Source organism: Chiroxiphia lanceolata, chromosome 2, assembly GCF_009829145.1.
Source record: "Chiroxiphia lanceolata isolate bChiLan1 chromosome 2, bChiLan1.pri, whole genome shotgun sequence".
NCBI classification, from domain to species: Eukaryota; Metazoa; Chordata; class Aves; order Passeriformes; family Pipridae; genus Chiroxiphia; species Chiroxiphia lanceolata.
The window spans coordinates 39979321-39999955 of NC_045638.1; the positions used below are offsets into that span (position 1 = coordinate 39979321).

Consider the following 20635-nt stretch of genomic DNA (forward strand, 5'->3'; position numbering starts at 1 on the left):
GGGAGCTAAAGGCTGATCTTGACATCTCTCTGTCATGGCCAGTGAAGGGACAGACACAGCTGTATGGCAGAAGTCACATGCACCTCTCAAGTGACCGTGTGTGCCTGGAAACCCTTTGCTGGCTCTGTTCATAAGAGCAGCATGTTACTGCATATTTATAATCCATTGTAGAACTGGTTTTGTTATTGGATATTTATGGTAGGCTGGGGAGCTTTTTTTGTGTTTGGTTTAGTTTTTCTTCCCTTCTTTAAGAGGAACTAAAGCTACCATTTCTCTTGAAGGGAAATTAGAAAACTTATATACAACAAGGAGCTCTTCATTTTCAGGGGTACTGTATAGAAACATCATTTCCTTTCACACAGAAGCTGAGGACAAAAGAAATACACCATTGTAAATGCTAGTAGTTTATTTAAATAGTTGTAGTATCAGTTTTAGTAGTCTTTTTAGTTGAGTTCACAAACATGTATATGTGCTTAATATTTCATTTGATGTTTTGACTTAAGAGAATCGATATCTCTCATGTTTCTGCAGACTGCACGATTCTTTTTACATGAGAAAAATATTCTTGCTGCTACTACTTTTGAGATAAAAATGGGTATTAAGACATGTCGTGTTTAAAAAAAAATGAGAAAAATACAATCAGAAAGTGAAATGCTGTTTCCTAACATGAGACAGCTTACATGTGAAAGACACTGAGGGGTTGGTGTATACCGAGATTTTTCTCATCTGCTCTGTCCCTGGTCTTCAGTCAAATTTCTTTCTTCAATAATGCTTATGACTTTTGCAAAATGTGTTTAAAAAAATTAACTTTTATAAAGCTTCTTGAAGAAAGAGATTGAATCAAGTTAAATGTAATTTTGTTTGCTGATATTGAAGTGTAAAGGCAGGTAATTTATGGGCTAATATGCATTATTCAGTTAAATCCTTAATTATTTCTTCTGTTTTGCCACAATGTATCTTTTATCTGGATAAATTTTGAATATGTAAACTTCAGCACAGATAATCAGAGCAATCCAGTTTGCTAAGAATGTTACAGTGTTCTGAAAAATTTCTGGAAGAGATACACAAATAGAATTCAGTCCTAAGAAACATCTTTCAGGGTACTTCATTTTACTGTAATGACTCCTGGGAAAATGCTATTCCATCTTTTTGGGTTTTTTCACACCGTCAACTGATCTTTATGTTTGGTTATGTCTTGATATAAATGTACCATTCTGTTGCTTCTTTGCATAGGCCTTGTCATATTTTTATGAATGTATAATAAGAGTACCAGGATTTTTTTTTCTTGGAATCTGTGCTAGAACTGCTTTTATGGGATGCTGAATTTGTGTGCTATTTTATATCCTACAGTGTGAGGAGCTGCCTCTGTGTATGCTTAGTAAGCTTTATAACATCTTTGCTGTCCATAAAACCAGTGAAAATACTTTCTCGCCCATTCGAAAAAGCATGGAAAATGTTCTTAACTTTATTTGTTGATGGTATGTTACTGCAGAGTCACAATCATATAGAGATGAAATTCAACAATTAAATAGCATACCAACTAGGTTCAAACATAATTGTGTGTGCTGGATCGGTAGGTCCCAGATACTGTGCCAACTGCTATTAGGATTTTTCAGTTGATGGACACATCAGATAAAATCCTTTCTTTGAGTGTAGAAGGTGAATTAGAACTATCTAAATGCATTACAAACCTATCTTTTTGGACTTCAATCTGAAGTTATTCCTGCATAGTATTTTTGAAAAGATTTAAATTAGATTTTTCAAAGTGTGGAAGAAATTGAAATGTGTTTGTTTTAAATGAAGTATATACAGTTTGATTTCAAATAGTAGGGTAATCAATCTAAATGAGTCCTGATCTAGTTGCTGAGAAATCTCTTTTCAGGAATTAGTACTCACAGTACTTTTCAACCAGGTAATTAAGAATATTTGTCTTGAGGTAGGATTTGAGATGTCTTCCAACTCAGATTTGTCCTGAAATTTATTTATTCCTATCTAGACCTTGCTGTAAGTTCAGATCTTCTTCCTTGCAGCCTGAAAGCTCTAGATCAGTCCTTCAGTCTTTTAAAAGACAAGGTCTTCAACATATTGCTGTACACATAATTTCAGAAATGCTCTTTGATACATTTTTATCCTAAGACAATTATTGTGTCTGTTATTTTTTGTTTATTTCTGAAATATGGAACTTAGTTTTTCTGTGAATGTTGAGTTTCTTCTAGTTTATGCTATAATTAAAGCAAAGTGTAATCAACACTTACATTTCTGTTTCTTCTGCTATGATGGATCTAATTTGAGCCAGACCTTCTCTTACTTACCTGACAAATAAATGAAATTAAGAGCAGGAGGTCTCCATAGAAAGTATCTTGTAGGAAGTGTGATGACCTCATTTATAAAACCGGGAAGTGAATAATCTTTCTTAAATGGCTATAACAGGCAAGCTGATTTATTACTTTATTCCTCAGATTTTGTCTTACTGTCTTCCTTGTATGCATTGTCCAATCTCAAGTATCAACCTACACCAAAAGCCAGCATTGAGTGACACAAGTGCTGACTGTTTCTATTTGGAGAAAGAATTTTTAGCTACTTGGCTCCACAAAATATCTGACTGTATGGCATCTGGTAGAATGTCCATCTGTGTTTTCAGGTGCACTACAATGTTGGCAAAAACCTGGCTGACAAAGGAAATCAAAGTGCTGCAATCAAATACTACAGAGAAGCTGTAAGGTATTAGGAATTTTACTGCTTTAATGATCTGTCCTAAAACTACTTTCATGTTTAACGTGAAGAAAATGCTTAGGTATTCATTTTCGTGTTCTGCAGCATTGCAGAGCTAGCAATTTGCATATATTAATACATGTCCCATACATAATAATCATCTCTTAAATTTTAAATTTTAGGTTGAATCCAAAATACGTACATGCCATGAACAACCTTGGAAATATTCTGAAAGAAAGAAATGAGCTCCACGAAGCAGAGGAGTTGCTGTCCTTAGCTGTACAAATACAGTATGTTTAGAACAATGCTAAGCAGTGTTTTGCACCAACTGAGCCGAAATAATACAATAGGATCTTGTGTTTCAAATGCTTAATTGTCCTCTCTCGGTGTGTTTTCCCAATTTGCTCAGACCTGATTTTGCTGCTGCATGGATGAATCTAGGAATAGTACAGAACAGTTTAAGAAGATTTGAAGAGGCAGAGCAAAGCTACTGGACAGCAATTAAACACAGGAAAAAATATCCAGACTGTTACTACAATTTAGGGCGGTTGGTAAGTGCTTTTGAATAAATGATAGCTATGACTGGAATCTGTGCATCTCTGTGTGTGTATGTACATATATATATATGTGTATATATATATATATTTATATAATTCTGCTGTACTGTTAAAAGCTGTTATTCCAGTTTGCTTGTATTGTATTACAGGATGATTTCACACTTTTGGTAGCTTTTCCTATTGCTTTCCTGGTATACTTCCTTCCATACAGCCTTTGGTAGTCCTACTTTTTCATATAAAGAGGTGTAAATAAAAATACAGATTTTGGTGCCTTTTTTGTTTGGGTTTTTTTTTTAATATATTTCCTAATATTAGACTGTTTCGCATTCATTAGTATATTATTTGGTAGTAGAACTATGCTGAAAAATTCAAATCTGATTTTTGGAAATATTTATATTAAACATTTACTAATCCTCTTGTGTAGATTTCTAAATTTTATGCTGATTTTTCTCCCTATCCTATTGGTACATGCATATTTAAAGACAAGCCTCGTTCCCAGAGATAAGCAGAGGAGAATTAGTATATATCACACTTATCTTTCATACTACCATAGTATTCTTTTTACTTTTCTATTTTTATCTATAAAAACAAGTCCTACTAGAATGGAATGAGACATTAAGAGCTCTTTAGTTTTTTTAGTGCGTGATAGGAAAGTAAAGCATATCATAGTAAAATTGCTGGGTTTTTGTTTCATTTTAGTATGCAGATTTGAATCGCCATATAGATGCATTGAATGCATGGAGGAATGCTACTGTCCTGAAACCAGAGCATAGTTTGGCTTGGAACAATATGATAATATTGCTTGATAACACAGGTAAAAGCCTATTCTGATATTTTAGTGAATAATTCAGTGTCTAGCAAAACAAAGCTTTATCTGTATATATCTTAAAGGAACTCTACCTCTTCTTTGGCTACCCAGACATTCTCTAATAATATAAGAATACCTTCTGGCTCAGTGGTTTTAAAGTATCACTTGAAGTCCAGCATATAAATTGAATTTCTGATCCTTACTTGAAATACCATCATTGTGCCAGCACGTTTATACTATAGACCAAATTTCAGAACTTTTTAATCTTTGTGCTTTGTTGTTCTTCTGAAGGTATTATCTGTTGAAAATAAAATAAAGACTTTCTGTTGTCTTAGTCTGATGAATTTTACATTTGTGTGTGTGTGATACCTGGCTTTCTTTAAAAACTCATACAATCAGCTTTTCATAAAATATGCATGCTTCAGCATGAAAAACAACTAATAAGGCTGTGTTAAAACATGCCTTCTCTTTTTCCCCTACCTGGTCTCCCAGGCAATCTAGCTCAAGCAGAAGCAGTCGGAAGAGAGGCCCTGGAATTAATACCTAATGATCATTCCCTTATGTTTTCATTGGCAAATGTACTGGGGAAATCACAAAAATATAAGGTAGGTAACTAGAGCTTTTTGACTGTAGGGTTTTGGATTGGTTTGGTTGGGTTTTTCCTTATTTAAACTGTCTAAGGTTTTTTTAGAAACCATTTGAGGAAACCATTGCTATTGCTTCAATAACCAGGTTGCAATGCCTATTTCTGTCACAGTATTGGTGTGTGATTCTGGCCTAAGCTTATCCCACCTTATTTTAGATGCCTGGGTTACAAATGTTGCTGCCCTACACTACATCAGTGGTCAGTGGAGAGAAATAGGCTCTTAAGCACACTAGAGGGCAGTTAGAGTCTTGTGTTGCTTCACTGCCGAGGGAGGGAGCCTGCTTTGAATTAGAGGCCTTATTTCAGGAATTCAAATTAGATGGGATAGACTAGTCCTGGTCCTTTTGGTATGTAAAAGAAGCAAGATGTACCATTACCTGATATGAGTTCTAGCCTCTTTGCCTCAGACGCTATCTAAAATAGAGTTACACAAATCTGTTAATCCCGAATTGAGGATGGGATATCTGGGTAATCCCAGAATACTACAAGAGAAAGTCCATACATTGAACAATGTATTGAATTTTCTCTTGGATGGCGTGGACCAGTCTGTGAGTGGTACCTCAGCATTAGCTACTTATATTTGCAAGTAGGAAATGTAATGAAACTGATAAGAATTATTTATTTTCCAAAAGGAATTGTATGACCTGACAGAGAATAAATCATACACAGTTAATATATTTAGTTGTTTTAATTGACTCCGTAGTCAGTGTATGATATGATATGATATTATATGTGATAGGGACAAATTAATAATCAAAATTTTGGTGTTCCTCAGAAAAACATCATTTACCGAACCTTGGCTTTTGGGGGGTTCGATGTCTTTTTGGTAGTGATAATGCTAGCAGCACTGAAGGAACATCCTCAGTTATACACAAAGTAAGAAGATTTTGTGATGTGAAACTTGACAGGGCAAGAGGAAATGGCCTCAAGGTGCACCAGGGGAAGTTTAGATTAGATATTAGGAAAACTTTTTTCACAAAAAGGGTTGTAAAACATTGGAACAGACTGTCCAGGGAAGTAGTGGAGTCACCACCTCTGGAGGTGTTCAAAAAAAGATGTGGATATGGCACTTGAGGACATGGTTTAATGGTGAACATTGTGATGGTGCTGGGTTGACAGTTGGACTTGATGATCTTAATGGTCTTTTCCAACTTTAACAATTCGATGATTCTCAAAACAGATACATTTTTCCACCAGTTACTGTGGACACTTAAATTTCATCAGTATTGTTCAGCTGTGGAATCTTACCCTGTCCACATGTGAAGCCAGGGCCTGTGAAAAGCCAGCACTTACTTTTGTTTGCATTAGTGATGCTGTTAAACACCCTGTTTTTCTAGACTGGCTGGGGTTTTTTCCTGTACACTCGATTTCTTTCCTCTCTCCACCTGAGACTGTTATAAAATATATATTTTAGGTTAATTTAGCAAAGTTCCAGAAGGATACAAATTGCATCTAGAATATATAAGGGATGAGATTATGGAGGAGGTAATTGCTAGGATTATTTTGGTGAGTCATGACTGTGAAAGAATAGAGGATTGTGTAGTCATTCGTCAAGAAGAATATGTGGCATGATAGAATAAAGAGCATTTATAATGAAATAAGTTGAAAGAGAAGTTGAAAACAAGCTAGAAAACTTCTCCAGGTGCAGGAGAGGTAAGTCTGTCTTAGTGGATTTAAAAAATAAAAAAGGAGGTAGTGGGTTTGATTGCCATCTCTGAAAGGTCATTATGCTGCAGGAGGATGTGCTGGAGACAAAGCAGAAATAATAGCAGGGCAAAATGAAGCTTGCAAGTCAGCATCCTGAATAAAGTAAAAGGAATAGCAGAACCCAGGGAAGAAAGCAGGGAGCCAGTGAGTGTTTTAACAGTTCAATATGGAGTAGTAGGTTTGTGTTAAAACAGGGAGAGCAAATTAAGGGAATTGGAAAACGGACTCACAGAGGTTATGATCTCAGCAGCTGTATTTTTGCATTGCCTAGAAAGAGGAGATATAAGAGTTTTTATAAGTGGGAGAATGCTAAATGACAATAAAAAACATAGAAAATTCAGATTTCTTGTCCACCCCCTCACCATGTAAAAACAGAGAAGTGGATGGCTCTTCAAAGATTTTTATTGAATGGGCTTGGAGGGGAGGGAGGGGGGGTGGACTGTCAAGGTGATGGAGGTAATTTTCAGAGTGCTGCCTTGCTGTGTCTGATGTGTTGTATAACCTCAGGCATTTCATTTATTAGGTTACTTGTTATGTGTCTGTATAAAAGTTGTTACATTGGCTTTGTTGCAGTAAAGGAAGATTTGTTCTGAGAATTTTTTTGTTATCTCTTATTTTAAAAGACATAGAGTCAAAAGGGTTTTATTATGTTGTGAAAGATTTCCTTCCAGTAAGCACACAGCATTCTCCTTCAGTTTCTTTCCAGCAGAAGATAGTTCTCCTACATCACCAACCAAAAACCCAAACCTTTTTTATTTCTGTTTGTATCTACTGATGAATGGTTTATTGTTTCAGAAAGAAAAGCACATTAAGGATGAGCTGTTTCTGTGGTTTTGTTTGGGTTTTTTAATTATCATCTGTTATACCAACTTAGAGTTCCCCTTTAAATGCTTGTTCTTATCTCACTGGATGAAGAACCAAGCTATCTTTAGTTCTTTGAAAATCTGTATGCAGTATTTTTGTTATGTATATATCTATGCTTTTTCTGTAAAAAGTGCAAAAATTGAAAACATTCAGCATTTTGAAGTAAAGCCAGACTACAATTTTGTGGCCTTGGCAGCAGATGGAATACAGTGTGGTTACCCCAAGGCTTTGCTATATGCAGCCTGAAAGTTTCTTGGCAACACTTAAAGATTTGGCAAGATGCAGCAATTTGAAATATCACTGGTGTACTGAATGTATATTTACTCCATATATCTACAGTAATATGAATATGATGTACCTTAAATAGCCTTTAATCAACCAGTATGCTTCTACTACTGCTGAGCAAAGTAGTGGTGATAAAAATGTTTTCATCATGTAGTTGGAGATGTATGGTAATGGCAGCCAGCTCTTGAATATCTATTGAATTAAATTTTCTGGAAGTGCATTGCACATGTTGTCCCATTGTGCTTCAGCAGTGAAAGGATGTGAGTCTGCACATTAGGTGCTTCTCTTTTGTGTAGGTGGCAACTTTAGGCATAGGACTGAATTAATTGGACAGCACATTTTTCACTTTGATTGCTGTTAACTTGGCCAGTGAAGAAAGCAGAGATTTACTTATTAGACCAAAATACTAAAATTTGCAGTGGGAAAAAATATAACTTCATGGGACTTACGATTACCTCATTTTTTCAGGTGCCAATCCACTGTTGATTTTTAGGATTGGAGAGTTGTACGAAAAGAGGAGGTTATCTTGCACAACTTGTCAAATTTTTGACTCTCAGTATGTTTCTCAAGTGACTGAGAAACATGGAAATCATGGGATAACTTTGCCTGGAAATTACATTTAGAGGTCATCCAGTCCAACCCCTGACCCAAACCAGGGCCAGTTCCAGTTGCATCTTGAATATCTTTGTGGATAGAGATTCTAGAACCTCTCTGGACAGCATCTTTCAGTGCTTGACCAACTTTATGGTAAAAAAAATAAATAGTTTTTTTATCCTTTTATCTAATTGGAATTTCTCATATACCAGCTTGCATCCATTATGTCTCATCCCATCTCACAGACATGTGAGAAGAGTCTGTTTTCATCTTCTCTGCATTATCTGATCAAGTACTTGTAGGCAGCACTAAGGTCTCCCCTTTACCTTCTCTTCTGAAGGCTGAAGAGATTCAGTTCTTTCAGCTGTTCGATGTATGTCTTGTGCTCCAGACCCTAACCATCTCGGTGCTCTCTGCCGGACCCACTAAAGTATGTCTATGTCTTTCTTGTAATGGAGAGCCCCAACCTGAACACATACTCCAGATGCGGTCTCAGAAGTGCTAATAGAGGAGAAGGATTATTTCCCTGGACCAGCTGGCTGTACTTGATACAGCACAGGATGTGGTTGGTCATCTTTTGAGGATACACTGATGGCTTTTATTCTTTTTGCTGTCTACCAGGCCCACCAGATCCATTTCTATAGAGCTGTTTCCTAGACAGTTGCTTCTCAGGCTGTACTTTTGCATGGGATTATCCCATCCCAGATGTGGAACTTTGCATTTAATCTTGCTGAACTTTATGATATTTCAGCAGTCCAATCCTGTTCAACATCTTCATTAATGACTTGGATGATGGGGCAGAGGGCACCATCAGCACCTTCGCTGATGACACCAAACTGGGAGGAGTGGCTGATTTGGCAGGAAAGCATCTGAGGATCCTGGTGGACACCAGTTTGCCCCAAAGACACACTGCTGGCTCACGTTCAAAGAAGGCTAATGATATCCTGGGTTGTCTTAGGAGTGCTGTCTTTTGCCAACAGGCTGAAGGAGGTGATCCTTCCTCTCCACTGGTGAGGTTACACCTGAAGTCCTGTGTCCAGTTCCCAGAGAGTTAAGCAAAGGGCCACAAAGATGATGAAGACACTGGAACATCTTTCCTATGGGGGAAGGTTGAACCTGGAGAAGAGAAGCCTCAGGGGGAGGATCTCAATGTGCATACCTGAAGGGTGGACAAAACTAGGTGGAGCCAGGCTCTTTTCAGTGGTGCTCTGTGACAGGACAAAAAGCAATGGGCCCAAAGAAAACAAAGTATATTCCCTCTGAACATCAGGAAGTGCTTTTTTACTGTGACCAAACATAGGCACAGGTTACCCAGAGAGGCTGTGGAGTCTCCATCATTGGGAATGCTGCCTGGAGATGGTCCTCGGCAGCTGGTTCTGGTGGAGCAGAGAGGTTGGATCAGATGACCACCAAAGGTCCATTCCAGCCTCAGCCATTCTGTGATTCCTGCCAGTCCGTTTCTCTGTCCTGCCCAGGTCCATCAAAATAGCAGCTCTCCCCTCCAGTGTATTTATCACTCCCTCCTCTTTGGCGCTATTTATAAAGTTTTGAAAGTGCATTCAGTCCCATCATCCAGAACATTAATGAAGTCACTAAATAGTATGAGTATGACAATGGGTATGACAATGGGTATGACAATGCTGGAGCAATTGCTTATGCCATAGGAAAACAATGCTAAAACTTGCACTATGGAATTATATACCCTCTAAATTTCCAGACATCTGGTTCCCTTGTTAACTCCTATCTAAGTATTCCTTCTCCTGAAACAAAATCGATCACAGAATGGTTGGTTTTGAAAAGACCTCTGGAGATCATCTCATCCAACCCCCTGCTAGATCAGATTAACCTGGAGCAGCTTGCACAGGATTGCGTCCAGGCAGATGTTGAATATCTCCAGGGAAGAAGACTCCACAGCCTCTCTGGCATCCTATTCCAGTGCTCAGTCATCCTCACAGAAGGAAGTTCTTCTTCATGTTCAGGTGGAACTTGCTGTACATCAGTTTCTGCCTGTTGCCTCTTGTCCTATTGCTTGGCACCACTGGGAAGAGCCTGGTTCCGTCCTCTTGGCACGCTCCCTTCAGATACTTATAGACATTGATGAGGTTCCCTCTCAGACATCTCTTTTCAGACCGAACAGGCCCAGCTCCCTCAGCCTTTCCTCATAAGAGAGATGCTCTAGTCCCTTAATCATCTTTGTAGCCCTCCACTGGACTAGCACTGAGAATGCTGTGGTTTGTAATTTCCTTGACCTGAGAAGATGAAGGCACTTTCTGCATGAGTCTCTCTTGGCTTGAGAGTGGCAGCTCAGTTGTGCTCAGCAATGCTTTGAAAGGACCATGTTGTCTGGGTTTGAATTTGGACATATGGGAAAGCTCTTAAGTCACTCAGAGTTGAGTGACTCAATCTTGACATCAGAAATATATGTTTCCCTGAAGGGGAACTCTAGAGACTTACTTCATGCTTCACATGGGAAGATGGTGGAACCAAAAATCTGGGTGACAGGTTTTCTTCTTCAGTAGAGCCTGTGTTATTTTAAGTAGTAAAAGCTTAGCACAAAGGAAAGAATTTTTCTCCAGGTTATTGTTCTCACATGCCTCAGACTAACAAGTATGTGCATTCAGACAGAAGCCTATGGCATTGAGGTAATTTTATCTTCAGGTCATTTGCATTGAAACTGAATGAACAACTTCCCCTAAAGCTCAGCACAGCATAGAAATCTTTGTAAAATTTGCTCTCAAATATCTAAACTTGCATGTAAGTAAGTAAATATGCTCCATTTGGATTGGGGGAGTGTAACTTTTTAAACCTCTACAGGAAATATGCTCTGGGAAAAAAGTATCTATATTAGCAGCCAGTTTGGGAAAATAAAATGGTTTTAATTAGAGAATTAGTTTAGTGGTAAATTATTTTCTGAATACTTTCTGAGGGAGCTCAGGTTTTCTAAGTACTCAGATATCAAGAGTCTTAAGAGTACACACTGTAAGTGGGAATATGGAAAAGATAACTGATGAAGAAACGTGAAGCATATTTGAAGGATTTTTGAAGTAACAGGCACTCAGCTACTCTTCATTGGGAACCATGCTGAAATAGCTGCTTGAAAAGAATCTACTGGAATCTATTTTTAATACTAAAATTATTTTTAAAGGAAATGTGTCTAAAAGCAGTTTGCTCAGATCCCAAATTATACTATCCTTAACTTGATTGCATAAGAAGGGAAAACTTCAGGAGGTAATGTTTGAAAATATAGTAACTATAAAAAAAAGAATTTAAGTAAACAGTTTTGCAAACTTTACTAGTGCCTAATAATTTTCTGCTAAAATAATAGCAGCCTATGAAAGCATGGCACTTATTTGTAGCATTATTACTGTTTTCAGGAGGCTGTAGCCACCTGAGCTACAGGATCATGAAGGTTCAGAATATTTATATGATGGTATCATATCTGTATGGTATAGTTTCAGAGGGTTTTTAATTACAATCAAGGGTAAATCTGACATTATTTTATATACAATGAGAGTAGACTGTCTTGTTGACTATTATTTTAAATTATTCAGGAATCTGAAGCTTTGTTCCTCAAGGCAATTAAAGCCAATCCAAATGCTGCCAGTTATCACGGTAATTTGGGTAAGAGCCTTTCTAATTCTTATCAGCTGTATTGTTTATTTGCTTCATATTCATTGTGTTTAAAAAGAAAAAGCAATCTTTCGAGCCTTCTTCCTGCTGGGCAGATTTCTATTTGACTTTCTAGAAGAACTGCCAGCCAGAAGAACAGGGCACTAATCCAGAAAAGCTGTCACGTGATATGACAAATCAAGAGGGCTGCACAGTCCAGCCCAGAGGTAGCTGCACTTCAGTATCTGCAAATTGGTTCATTTATGCTATGCTTGTAACCTGCAATGAGCTCACCAGATAAGAGCTGCCATTTATGGCTGCATTGTAATTCATTCCTTCATCGTTCCCATGCCAGTTCTGCTCCCAGGCTTTGGTCTTACATTTGGCAACAGAACAAGCAGCTACTGTGCCACTAGCCAGTGACAGACCCTTAACTGGAAATAAATACTTCAGTGGTGTTTTCCAAGTGGTTTGCAAGATTCCACATTATTCAACAATATTGCTAATGAAATTCCCCATTGATGTTCCAGCCGTGCTTTATCATCGCTGGGGAAATCTTGACTTAGCAAAGAAGCACTATGAAGTCTCTCTGAAGCTTGATCCTATGGCACCTGGAACCAAGGAAAACTACAACCTCTTAAGAAGAAAACTGGAGCAGTTGCAAAAGAAAGGCGGTGCCTGATGTTCCTTTGCAGGTTGTCCGTGCATGCTGTTTACGACCAACGTTACATGGCTGCTTTTGACCATGTACAGGATTCAGTCATTATTTCTCAAAAATGATAACACCACCAGCACCACACACTTGAATGTCCAGTTTTGCCCTCCTACAGATCCTAACATTTCAGCTTGGGGGATCATTTTATTTTTACTCTTGAACTGCTTTTAAAGTCCATTAGAACATTTTTATAGGTATATGAAAGCAATGCAGATGGAATTTCACAGCATACACTTGTCATTTGATATCTTCATGTGACACTTCAGTAGAAGGATGAATAGCAGAAGGTGGTTTTATTTCTGAAAGTGATACTTAAAAGTGCAATTTCCTGTTTAAATCCTGATCTTTTCAAGTATAAAGAATATCTGTCCAGTTTTATTACTGCCTTCTACTGCCAGTCCTGCAGAGCCAGTGAAAAAAGGATTCTCTCCAGCACATCAGTCTACTCATATAATTTTGGTTACATGCCCTTATGCTTGTTTCTGTCTCAAGCCTGTGAAGTGTTGGATTTGTACAGGAGTAAATAAGGGCAAAGATTTGACCATAAATGTCTGTCAGCCAGTGTACTGCTGAGGTACGCTTGAGTGTAGAAAATACTCTTAGATTAAGATGGAGATTTTAGGAAGCAGCAAAGGGAAATGAAGTGTGAGGCAACAGAAGAATCAGCTAGAGTTCCTGTTCCTGCAGGCAGCCTCATCTAGTATAGACAACATGGGCAACAGGTCAGAATTGCTTTAGCTCCTGTGGCAGGTCAGTGGTCTAAATACAGTGTAGTGTCTGCAGGAGCTTAATTGCCGTGTTCTTAGGCATTTCAGTGCTTTCTGGTTAATGACATTACACCTTGCAGCTCCTGTACTGCTGGCAAATAAAGAGGTAATGTCTGTGACAAAGCAACTGTGCAGAAGATCTGACCTTGGCTGTTGATCTATTACCTGGAAGGAACGTGGCTCACCTTTGTCTCCCATGGCTTCTGTGGTTGCTGAAGGGGCAGATAAATAAGCATAGCTGTTAATGCATAAACTGAGCACATCAGTGTGAGATTATTCAGAGATGGTATATGTTGATACCATGTTACCTCTCAAAAGGGGCTATGCTTTAATACATGTTTGAACTCTGGCTGTCCAGAGTTGTTTGTCATGTGCTAATATTTACATTCCTGCTTCAGGAAGTAGTCACACATCTGTGTATTTGTGGTGGTTGTTTTTGGGTTTTGTTTGTTTGTTTGTTTTTGGGGGATTGTGTTGAGATGGGTTGGTTTCTTTGTTTAAGATTGAAAGTTTGCTATTAATTTTGAAAACTGAGAAGCTTTCCCTCTCTTTTCATATTCCTTTATTCTTTCCAACAATGTCCCCTGGAAGAAATTGATCAGTGCAGTATTTGCAGCTTTCCTAATTAGTCCAACGATTATTGTATAGGAGATTGTGTAATGTTCTCCATACGCAACTCATCTGTGTGTGGAACCATTTAAAGTCTCTGATAAGTTCCTGCCATAGGGCAGGATGTTGTGTGACCTTCTCATCTGACCACCATATAATCATTCTACATCTATAATACAATTTGAACCTACAATAGGCTGCTTTTACATTATAAATTTGCTTGGAAATAACAGTTGATTCAATAACTAAGTGTGTCTACAGAGCACATTGCAATACTGCAGAGCTACCAAAGCAATCCTCTGGCAAAGCTAGTTCAGGTACTACAAGCTGTGCAGCTACTTTAATGTAATATTTTTGCCAGACTAGCTGTAAATCTAGCCAGCAAGGCTGTTGCAGTGGGGTGCTGTCCACAAATTTGGCTTTGAATGAACTAATCTGGCTATGTTATATAGTATGCTGCTGTACTGGTTTTGGTCAAGATACCAGAGGCATGTATATGTGTTCCTCTCCTGCAAATACAGCCTGTTTCTCAGCAGGACTAATTAGTTCATATAGGATACTAAGTTGATACAATTGTTTCCATTTCTTCTGGTTTCTAGACAGAATTTTCAGAAAGTAGTTTCTGAATATATTTGCAGGATATAAACATGCTCTTTGGTAAGCATCTGGTAAGCAGAACACTGCACCAGTATGGCTAGTCATCTTCTGATGACCACCATAGTTTAGCCAGTGCCAACTTTTGTATCTGAAAGGTGCTGAAACAGGTACACTCTTCAGTACAAACGGCAGGCTTTTAAGGCTTTCCATACATAGCCCACTTTTCATTGATATTGAGAACATGAGGAATTAAAGAGTTAGGGTCTGGCTGGGTGAGGTAATTTATAGCTGAAGATAAATGTGTTTAATATAATCAGGGGTTTTCTGTATATTTGGAAAAATACATCCTGAGCTTAAATTATTATTCTCATCATAAAATCCACATGTGTAGTTTTCCCTGTTGCTTTCCATATTAGCTTTGCAAAAATTCAGTAGATCAATATTATGTATGGGGTATGAATTCTTTCTAGGTCATTATAAAACAAAGCTGTTGTAGAAATTCCTCTGTGGAAGTCAGTTTGTCCTTCTACTCAAGAGTTTTAGATGGAAGAGACAGACAAACAAATTGGATGTTTTGTTGGTATTTGAAAATGGTTTTTATTTTTCAGTACAGACAACATGATTTCTTCTTAATTAGCTTTCTGGCTAGTTGTATATATCTTTGTGAGGGTTTATTTGTTTTATATAATTTTCAGTTCTATAGAAATGCGATTGATTACTTGTATGGTGGTAATAAGAAGGATACCCTTACATCTGAGTGTAATGTTGAGGCAGAACTGTGTTCAGAAGAAGCCACAAAGATGACTGCTTTTCTAATTAAAATTTCCTTAAGACTTTCAAGAATACTAAATATTTTTTTACTTTATTTTCAGAAATATTTTGAAAGTGCAAATAATACAGTGGGGTTTATTAAAATGGTTATAATGCTAACCTTTTGCTTGGTTTTTCATACCTCATAACTGACCCCTGGAATAGTGCAGAACACTCAACTCTGAAGAGAGAAAGGTGAAGAAAAATTGGGTTTGTACATAACACTGTTGTTATAAACATTGTCTGTCTTTCTAGCTGGATTTTTTTCCCATTGCTAATTACAGAAGATTAAAGTTTCCTTATCAGCTGGCCTGCTTGATTCCCTAGGGAAATTAAGAAGCCTGGTTACTTTTTTCTTCTTTTTTGTTTTGAAAGATTGCTTGTTCAAATACAGTTCTGAGGAGAGAAATACAGAATGATTCAATGCACAGAATGGAGTCTGAAAAATAGTCACATTGATTGCTATGGATGGCAGTCTCTTTTCACCAAAAACTTCTAGCCGAGTTCCCAAATTGTATGTTTCTCTCATGTCTAGACCAATGCCATGTACATGAAGTTTCCTGTTATTTAATGTCATACTTAGTATTTAAACTTTAGAGATGTGGATTGTGTGTGTGTTTATGGGCACTGAGAAATAAAAATCTTTAATACTTTTGAATGGTTTCTTAAAAATATTGGGCCTATTCACTGGGAACTTGTTTCCTTCATATTTGAGATACCTGCATCTGAGCTATTCATCCTAGTTTCTCTGTACAGTCACTGGAGGGGAAACAGGTAATGTGAACTATGATTCATCTTCTAAAGGAAGCACCTTTAGGATGTGAGGAGTCATATACTTGAACCAGGTACTCATCTTCACTAACTTCAAAGGGTAACTAAGGTGATCAGCTCATGTACATGAAGAAAATCTCCCTTGGTGCTTTCAGTAGAAGTAATCTGGTCCCATACACCTCTAGCATTCTCATACATTATTGGCCCCAAGAATGTTAAAAGACTGGCATTGAAGCAAACTGGCTGGTACTTGCCTTGAGAGTTGGAGAGTTATAGTAGCTTGATGAGGGAATGGGATAAAACAAATTAGGATGACTTTGATAAATTTACATGACTGATAAAGCAATGAACATCAGGTCTCTGTGTATGAAAACAACATTCAGGTCCAGTCTGATTCATTTCTATCTTGTTTATGTTTCTGTAATAAATGGTAACAACTTCTTATTGAAATTACTTTTGGCATCCTTCACTCTAAAAAGCAATCTAAAGCAACTGTAAATTTGCAAAGGTGAGATTTTTTTTTTCTTAAATTGAAGTTGCTATTTCAAGCTGTAGCTGTTAAATGTGATAGCATAGCCCATTTCAGTATGGCGAGGTTTTTTAATTTCAATATCTTGATATTTATTTGCTGGTTCCTGCCTTTGTTCCCTATTTCATGTGACCATAAGCAGCAGGTGCCACTAATAATGGGCACTTCAGACTCTGTACTGGACTGCACGATAATGTGAAGTGGTTATACATAGGTGTAATGTTATAAACACAGCAACTTGGACTCTGTGCTGTAAGGAAAAAGGACCATATAGCCACTCCAAGGAAGAGGATGTGCACAGCTGCACGGGCTGTCAAGCACTGGAGAACGGATGACCTTTGTATTAGAATGCTGCACTGCAGTGTTGTGGCATGGGTGTTCAGTGTGTGTCAGTAATGATACATGTCAAGTGGTTCAGGGTTTTTTTAAACAAATTTTTTTGTTAGGAAAAAATCTCTACAGGTATTGTGTAGCTTGTGATTTCTGAGCTGAACTTTTTTTATGTAGTGTTAATCATTCAGATTGGCAATGGTATGTTCCAGTTTATTTTCAGCTGAGCAAGAAGTAAATACACTTGTAATTAAGCCATGAAATAAATCTGCATTTTGCTATCTTTTTTTGATAGATTTTAATTATGACAGTGGTGTTTATTTTTGTGGTAAGTTTTTGATTCAGGGTTCTGCTGAAAGCTAGGAAGAAAATCTAATGGGCCTAGTACACTGGCACTGGGACATACAGGAAGATGTTCTCTTGGAGTACTAGTTCAAAATCTTGATTCAGCGTGATTGTATTGATGTTGAATGTGTGTGCCTAAACAACAAAAAGAAGCACTTGAAGTGATAGAATACATAACTCATTAATTCAAGCTTTAAAACAATAAAATATAGGAAAAAACCAAGAGTTTCTGCCTTAAATGCTGAGCAATCTTGTTGACTGCCAAAATGAGATTCGTTACCTGGTGTGCAGCAAGCCAATAATTGCACAGTCAAGAGAGATACTGATTATTTATTTCAAAGTTGCACAAGCCCGGGTGCTTGGTGGTATTCCACAAATCAAGCACACCATCTATCAAAACCTTTTACTATTTATACATTTTAGCAAACAAAGGAATTAGCGTTCATTGACTACAAATTATATAGTTCTCTTACTAATTAGTATTCTACCTTCTATTGGTTAATGATTCTCTTGCTTCTCATGCTAATTAGTCCACATGCTGAGTCTTTCCTTTTGGGTCAGGTTTCTTTAGTCTGTGGTCACAAAAAAAACCCTGCTGGAATTACCTTTACCCAGCTGGAGCTGATTTCAGCACAGTTGCTGAATTGGGTTTATCAGTTTCTTCCTTATCTTGGGAATTCTACCAGATGTCTTTGTGGCCTGTAAATTCTGCATTCTTTGTGTCCACTATCAGTGGTGCATCCTTCTTCCCAAGCTCTGTTTAACCTCCCCGTAGGTCTGAGATCACTGAAGCATGTCAAGCCCTAAACTTTTCACAAGGCAATTCTACTAACAATTTGTTTTTCTAATAGCCAAAGACTGCTTTGAGATCTCCCGTCTCCTCCAGGCTGAACAAACCAAGTGACTTAAGCTGCTCCTGGTGTGGCTTCCCCTGTAGATCCTTCACCATCTTTGTAGCCCCCCCTTTGGATGCTAATAGCTTTATATCTTTATATCTTTCTTATGTTATGGTGTACCCAGGACTCAAGGTGAGGCCACCCCAGTGCAGACCAGAGCAGGACAATGACCTCCCTCGATCGGCTGTCGATGCTTTGCCTGATGCCCCCCAAGACACAGTTAGCTCTCCTGGCTGCCCGGGCACTGCTGACTCATAATTCAACTTGCCGTTGACCTGGACCCCCAGGTCTGTTTCTGCAGCACTGGTGAACAAGTTACTGAATCGTTTTGTGTCAGTGCATAAGGGTATCTCGCTCTTATTCCTCTTACCAGCACATTCATTTTCTTACAGTGATTTTACTGTGTGGAGCCTTCACGTACTTTGCTTAAGAGCAAACCAATCCCTACAGAGCCAGCTTGAGGGAGTCCTCCGCTGGGACATGGAAGCTGCCAGCAAAGGCGGTAAACAGAAAGGCACCTGGCACCCTCCAAGTTTAAAACTCCTACTTCAGGCTCAAGACCAATCTCTGCAGCCAAAACCCCTTCTTGTTGAGTAGTCAACAGCGTCTGTAAAATAACGCGGTTTTTAAAGCTCCCCAAGAGCCAGACTGACTAGCTGTGGTTGTATAGCTTGACACACGTTTTTTACGGCCTCCAGGAGGCGAGGCCCCGGCACCAGGTTTTTGGAGCGGCTCTTCCCGGGAGTGCCGGGCGCTGTTCCTGCTTTGGCAGCCGGCGCAGGCTGCCCCGCTCTCCCGGCTCCGGGCCCGGCTGCCCGCCCTCCCGCTCCCCCGCCAAGCACGCTCCGTCCTCTGGCAGCCGCGCTGGCCCGGGCAAACAACCCCGGCTCGGCCCCCCCAGCCCCGGGGCACCCGGCGCTGCCCCGGCCGCGGGGGAGGGAGCGCGGGCAGGCGCCGCCCCGCGTCCCGCTCCGCCCCGCCGCCTACTCCCCGGAGAGGCGCCCCAGGACGGGCAGAAGGCGGCGGCCGCAGGCTCGAGTGGAGGCGCGGACAGAACAGCAGCGCTGGCGAGTGAGTGCCCCGGCCGAGCGCCGTGGGGCCGGGCCGGGCCGGGCCGAGCGGGGCGGGGCGGTCCGCCCTTCTCGCCACGTGATGCGCGGCCCCAGCGGGGGAGCGGAGACGGGGAGCGGGGGTGGTTCGGCGCAGGCTGTGGGTCCCGCCGGGGCCGGCGCGGGGGGCCGGCGGCGGGGAAGGGCGCTGCCGGCTGTCCCGCACCGCCGGAGAGCACGCCTGCCGCAGCCGGGCTGCGGGCGGGGGCCCGTAAGAGCCATGTGTGACAGCGGCGCGGCTCGGCCCCGCCGGCCGGGCGGGAGCTGCGGGCGGCTCGGCCTCCGCCCCCGGGCTCGGGGCTCCCTCCCGGGGACCCGGCTGCCCGTGGTGCGAGAGCACAGCAGCGCCTCGCACCCCAGAGGTGGGAGGAGTGGCTCATCGGTGACACGGCCGAGCGCAGGAAGAGCTGTCCGTGACGCTCTCGCCTTCTCCTGGTGGCCAGGCGCATCCTCCAAACAAGAGTGTTCGTTATGATCCACATACTCGTTTTAGTAACATACCTTTGCCTTGGTAGTGGTTAGTGACGTGTATTTGAAGAGCTAGTATCTACGTTAAAGGGAAAAGAGAAAGGAAATAGTTTAGGTGTCATACATGAAGAGAAGCTGTGACAATCGATAACTGTCTACACCTGTCAAGTGGAAGGTGTCCCTGCCCACGGGAGGAGGGTTGGCACTAGGTGATTTTTAAGGTCCCTTCCAACCCAAACCATTTTATGTTTCTGTATCCTTACGAGATGACGCTTCAGACTTCAGAGCATTTATCTTTTTGCCCTCAGTGTTTGGACCAGAATGTTGAGGGTTTGTTATCCCTTTTTTTTTTTTTTTAATTGTCTTAGGGATTTAATTTTGCTATGTTTTCGTCTCCTGCCTTTTGTGTATCCTTTTCCATTATAGAGTTATGTAAACATTTTGCTTTTGAGTTAACCTGCATTTAGTTGTATCTGTGTTAACTCCAGACAATTAATTTCCTAATTTTTTGCTCCAAGAATTTTTTAATTTGCTGCTTCTGTAATTTTTACCCTCCTTTGAAAATAGCAAGGTAGTGAATTATATAGAGGTTAACATACAGAGGCACAATTGTAAATATTTCCGTGACCAAGTTATTTGATGTTGATCTCTATGTGGAGTGGACTTGTTTTATATACACTCTAGTTTAAGCAGGCAGTCAAGCTGGAAAAGCAATTTCTCGACAATTAAAATTGTTCATGGTGTGACAAAGGCCATAAAGAGAGGCTTTAAATTTTGCATCTGAACAAAAAACAGGCATATTTCCATCGTTCTTCACACACACACATTCCCCAAGAAAAGCCTTAAAAACCTACACCATGTCTTAAAAATATAATTATCCTTTGTCAGCACTCATCTCCTGCCCTCA

At 39.7% G+C, this 20635-nt stretch overlaps 2 protein-coding genes across 6 annotated transcripts in view; both read left to right on the top strand.

Annotated features, from left to right (window-relative positions):
* Nucleotides 1-18751, top strand: part of TMTC4 (transmembrane O-mannosyltransferase targeting cadherins 4) — a 59293-nt gene extending 40542 nt beyond the window's left edge. For 2 of the 4 annotated variants that reach the window (XM_032678818.1, XM_032678820.1), the window contains 7 exons: nt 2642-2721; nt 2895-3002; nt 3122-3263; nt 3969-4083; nt 4570-4682; nt 11725-11794; nt 12313-16710. In XM_032678818.1, the coding sequence (XP_032534709.1) occupies nt 2642-2721; nt 2895-3002; nt 3122-3263; nt 3969-4083; nt 4570-4682; nt 11725-11794; nt 12313-12464 (780 nt within the window). In that variant the 3' untranslated portion in view covers nt 12465-16710. Of the gene's footprint in view, nt 1-2641; nt 2722-2894; nt 3003-3121; nt 3264-3968; nt 4084-4569; nt 4683-8047; nt 8411-11724; nt 11795-12312; nt 16711-18543 lie in introns of those variants that run through there. The other 2 variants (XM_032678822.1, XM_032678821.1) reach the window with 2 other exon arrangements.
* Nucleotides 18752-19124: 373 nt separating this feature from the next.
* The window catches only part of GGACT (gamma-glutamylamine cyclotransferase), a 29464-nt gene continuing 27953 nt past the window's right edge, over nt 19125-20635 (top strand). Inside the window, exon 1 of one of the 2 annotated variants that reach the window (XM_032677801.1) lies at nt 19125-19222. The gene's annotated coding sequence lies outside the window, so the exon portion shown is untranslated. The remainder of the gene's footprint in view (nt 19223-20635) is intronic. The other variant, XM_032677800.1, reaches the window with a different exon arrangement.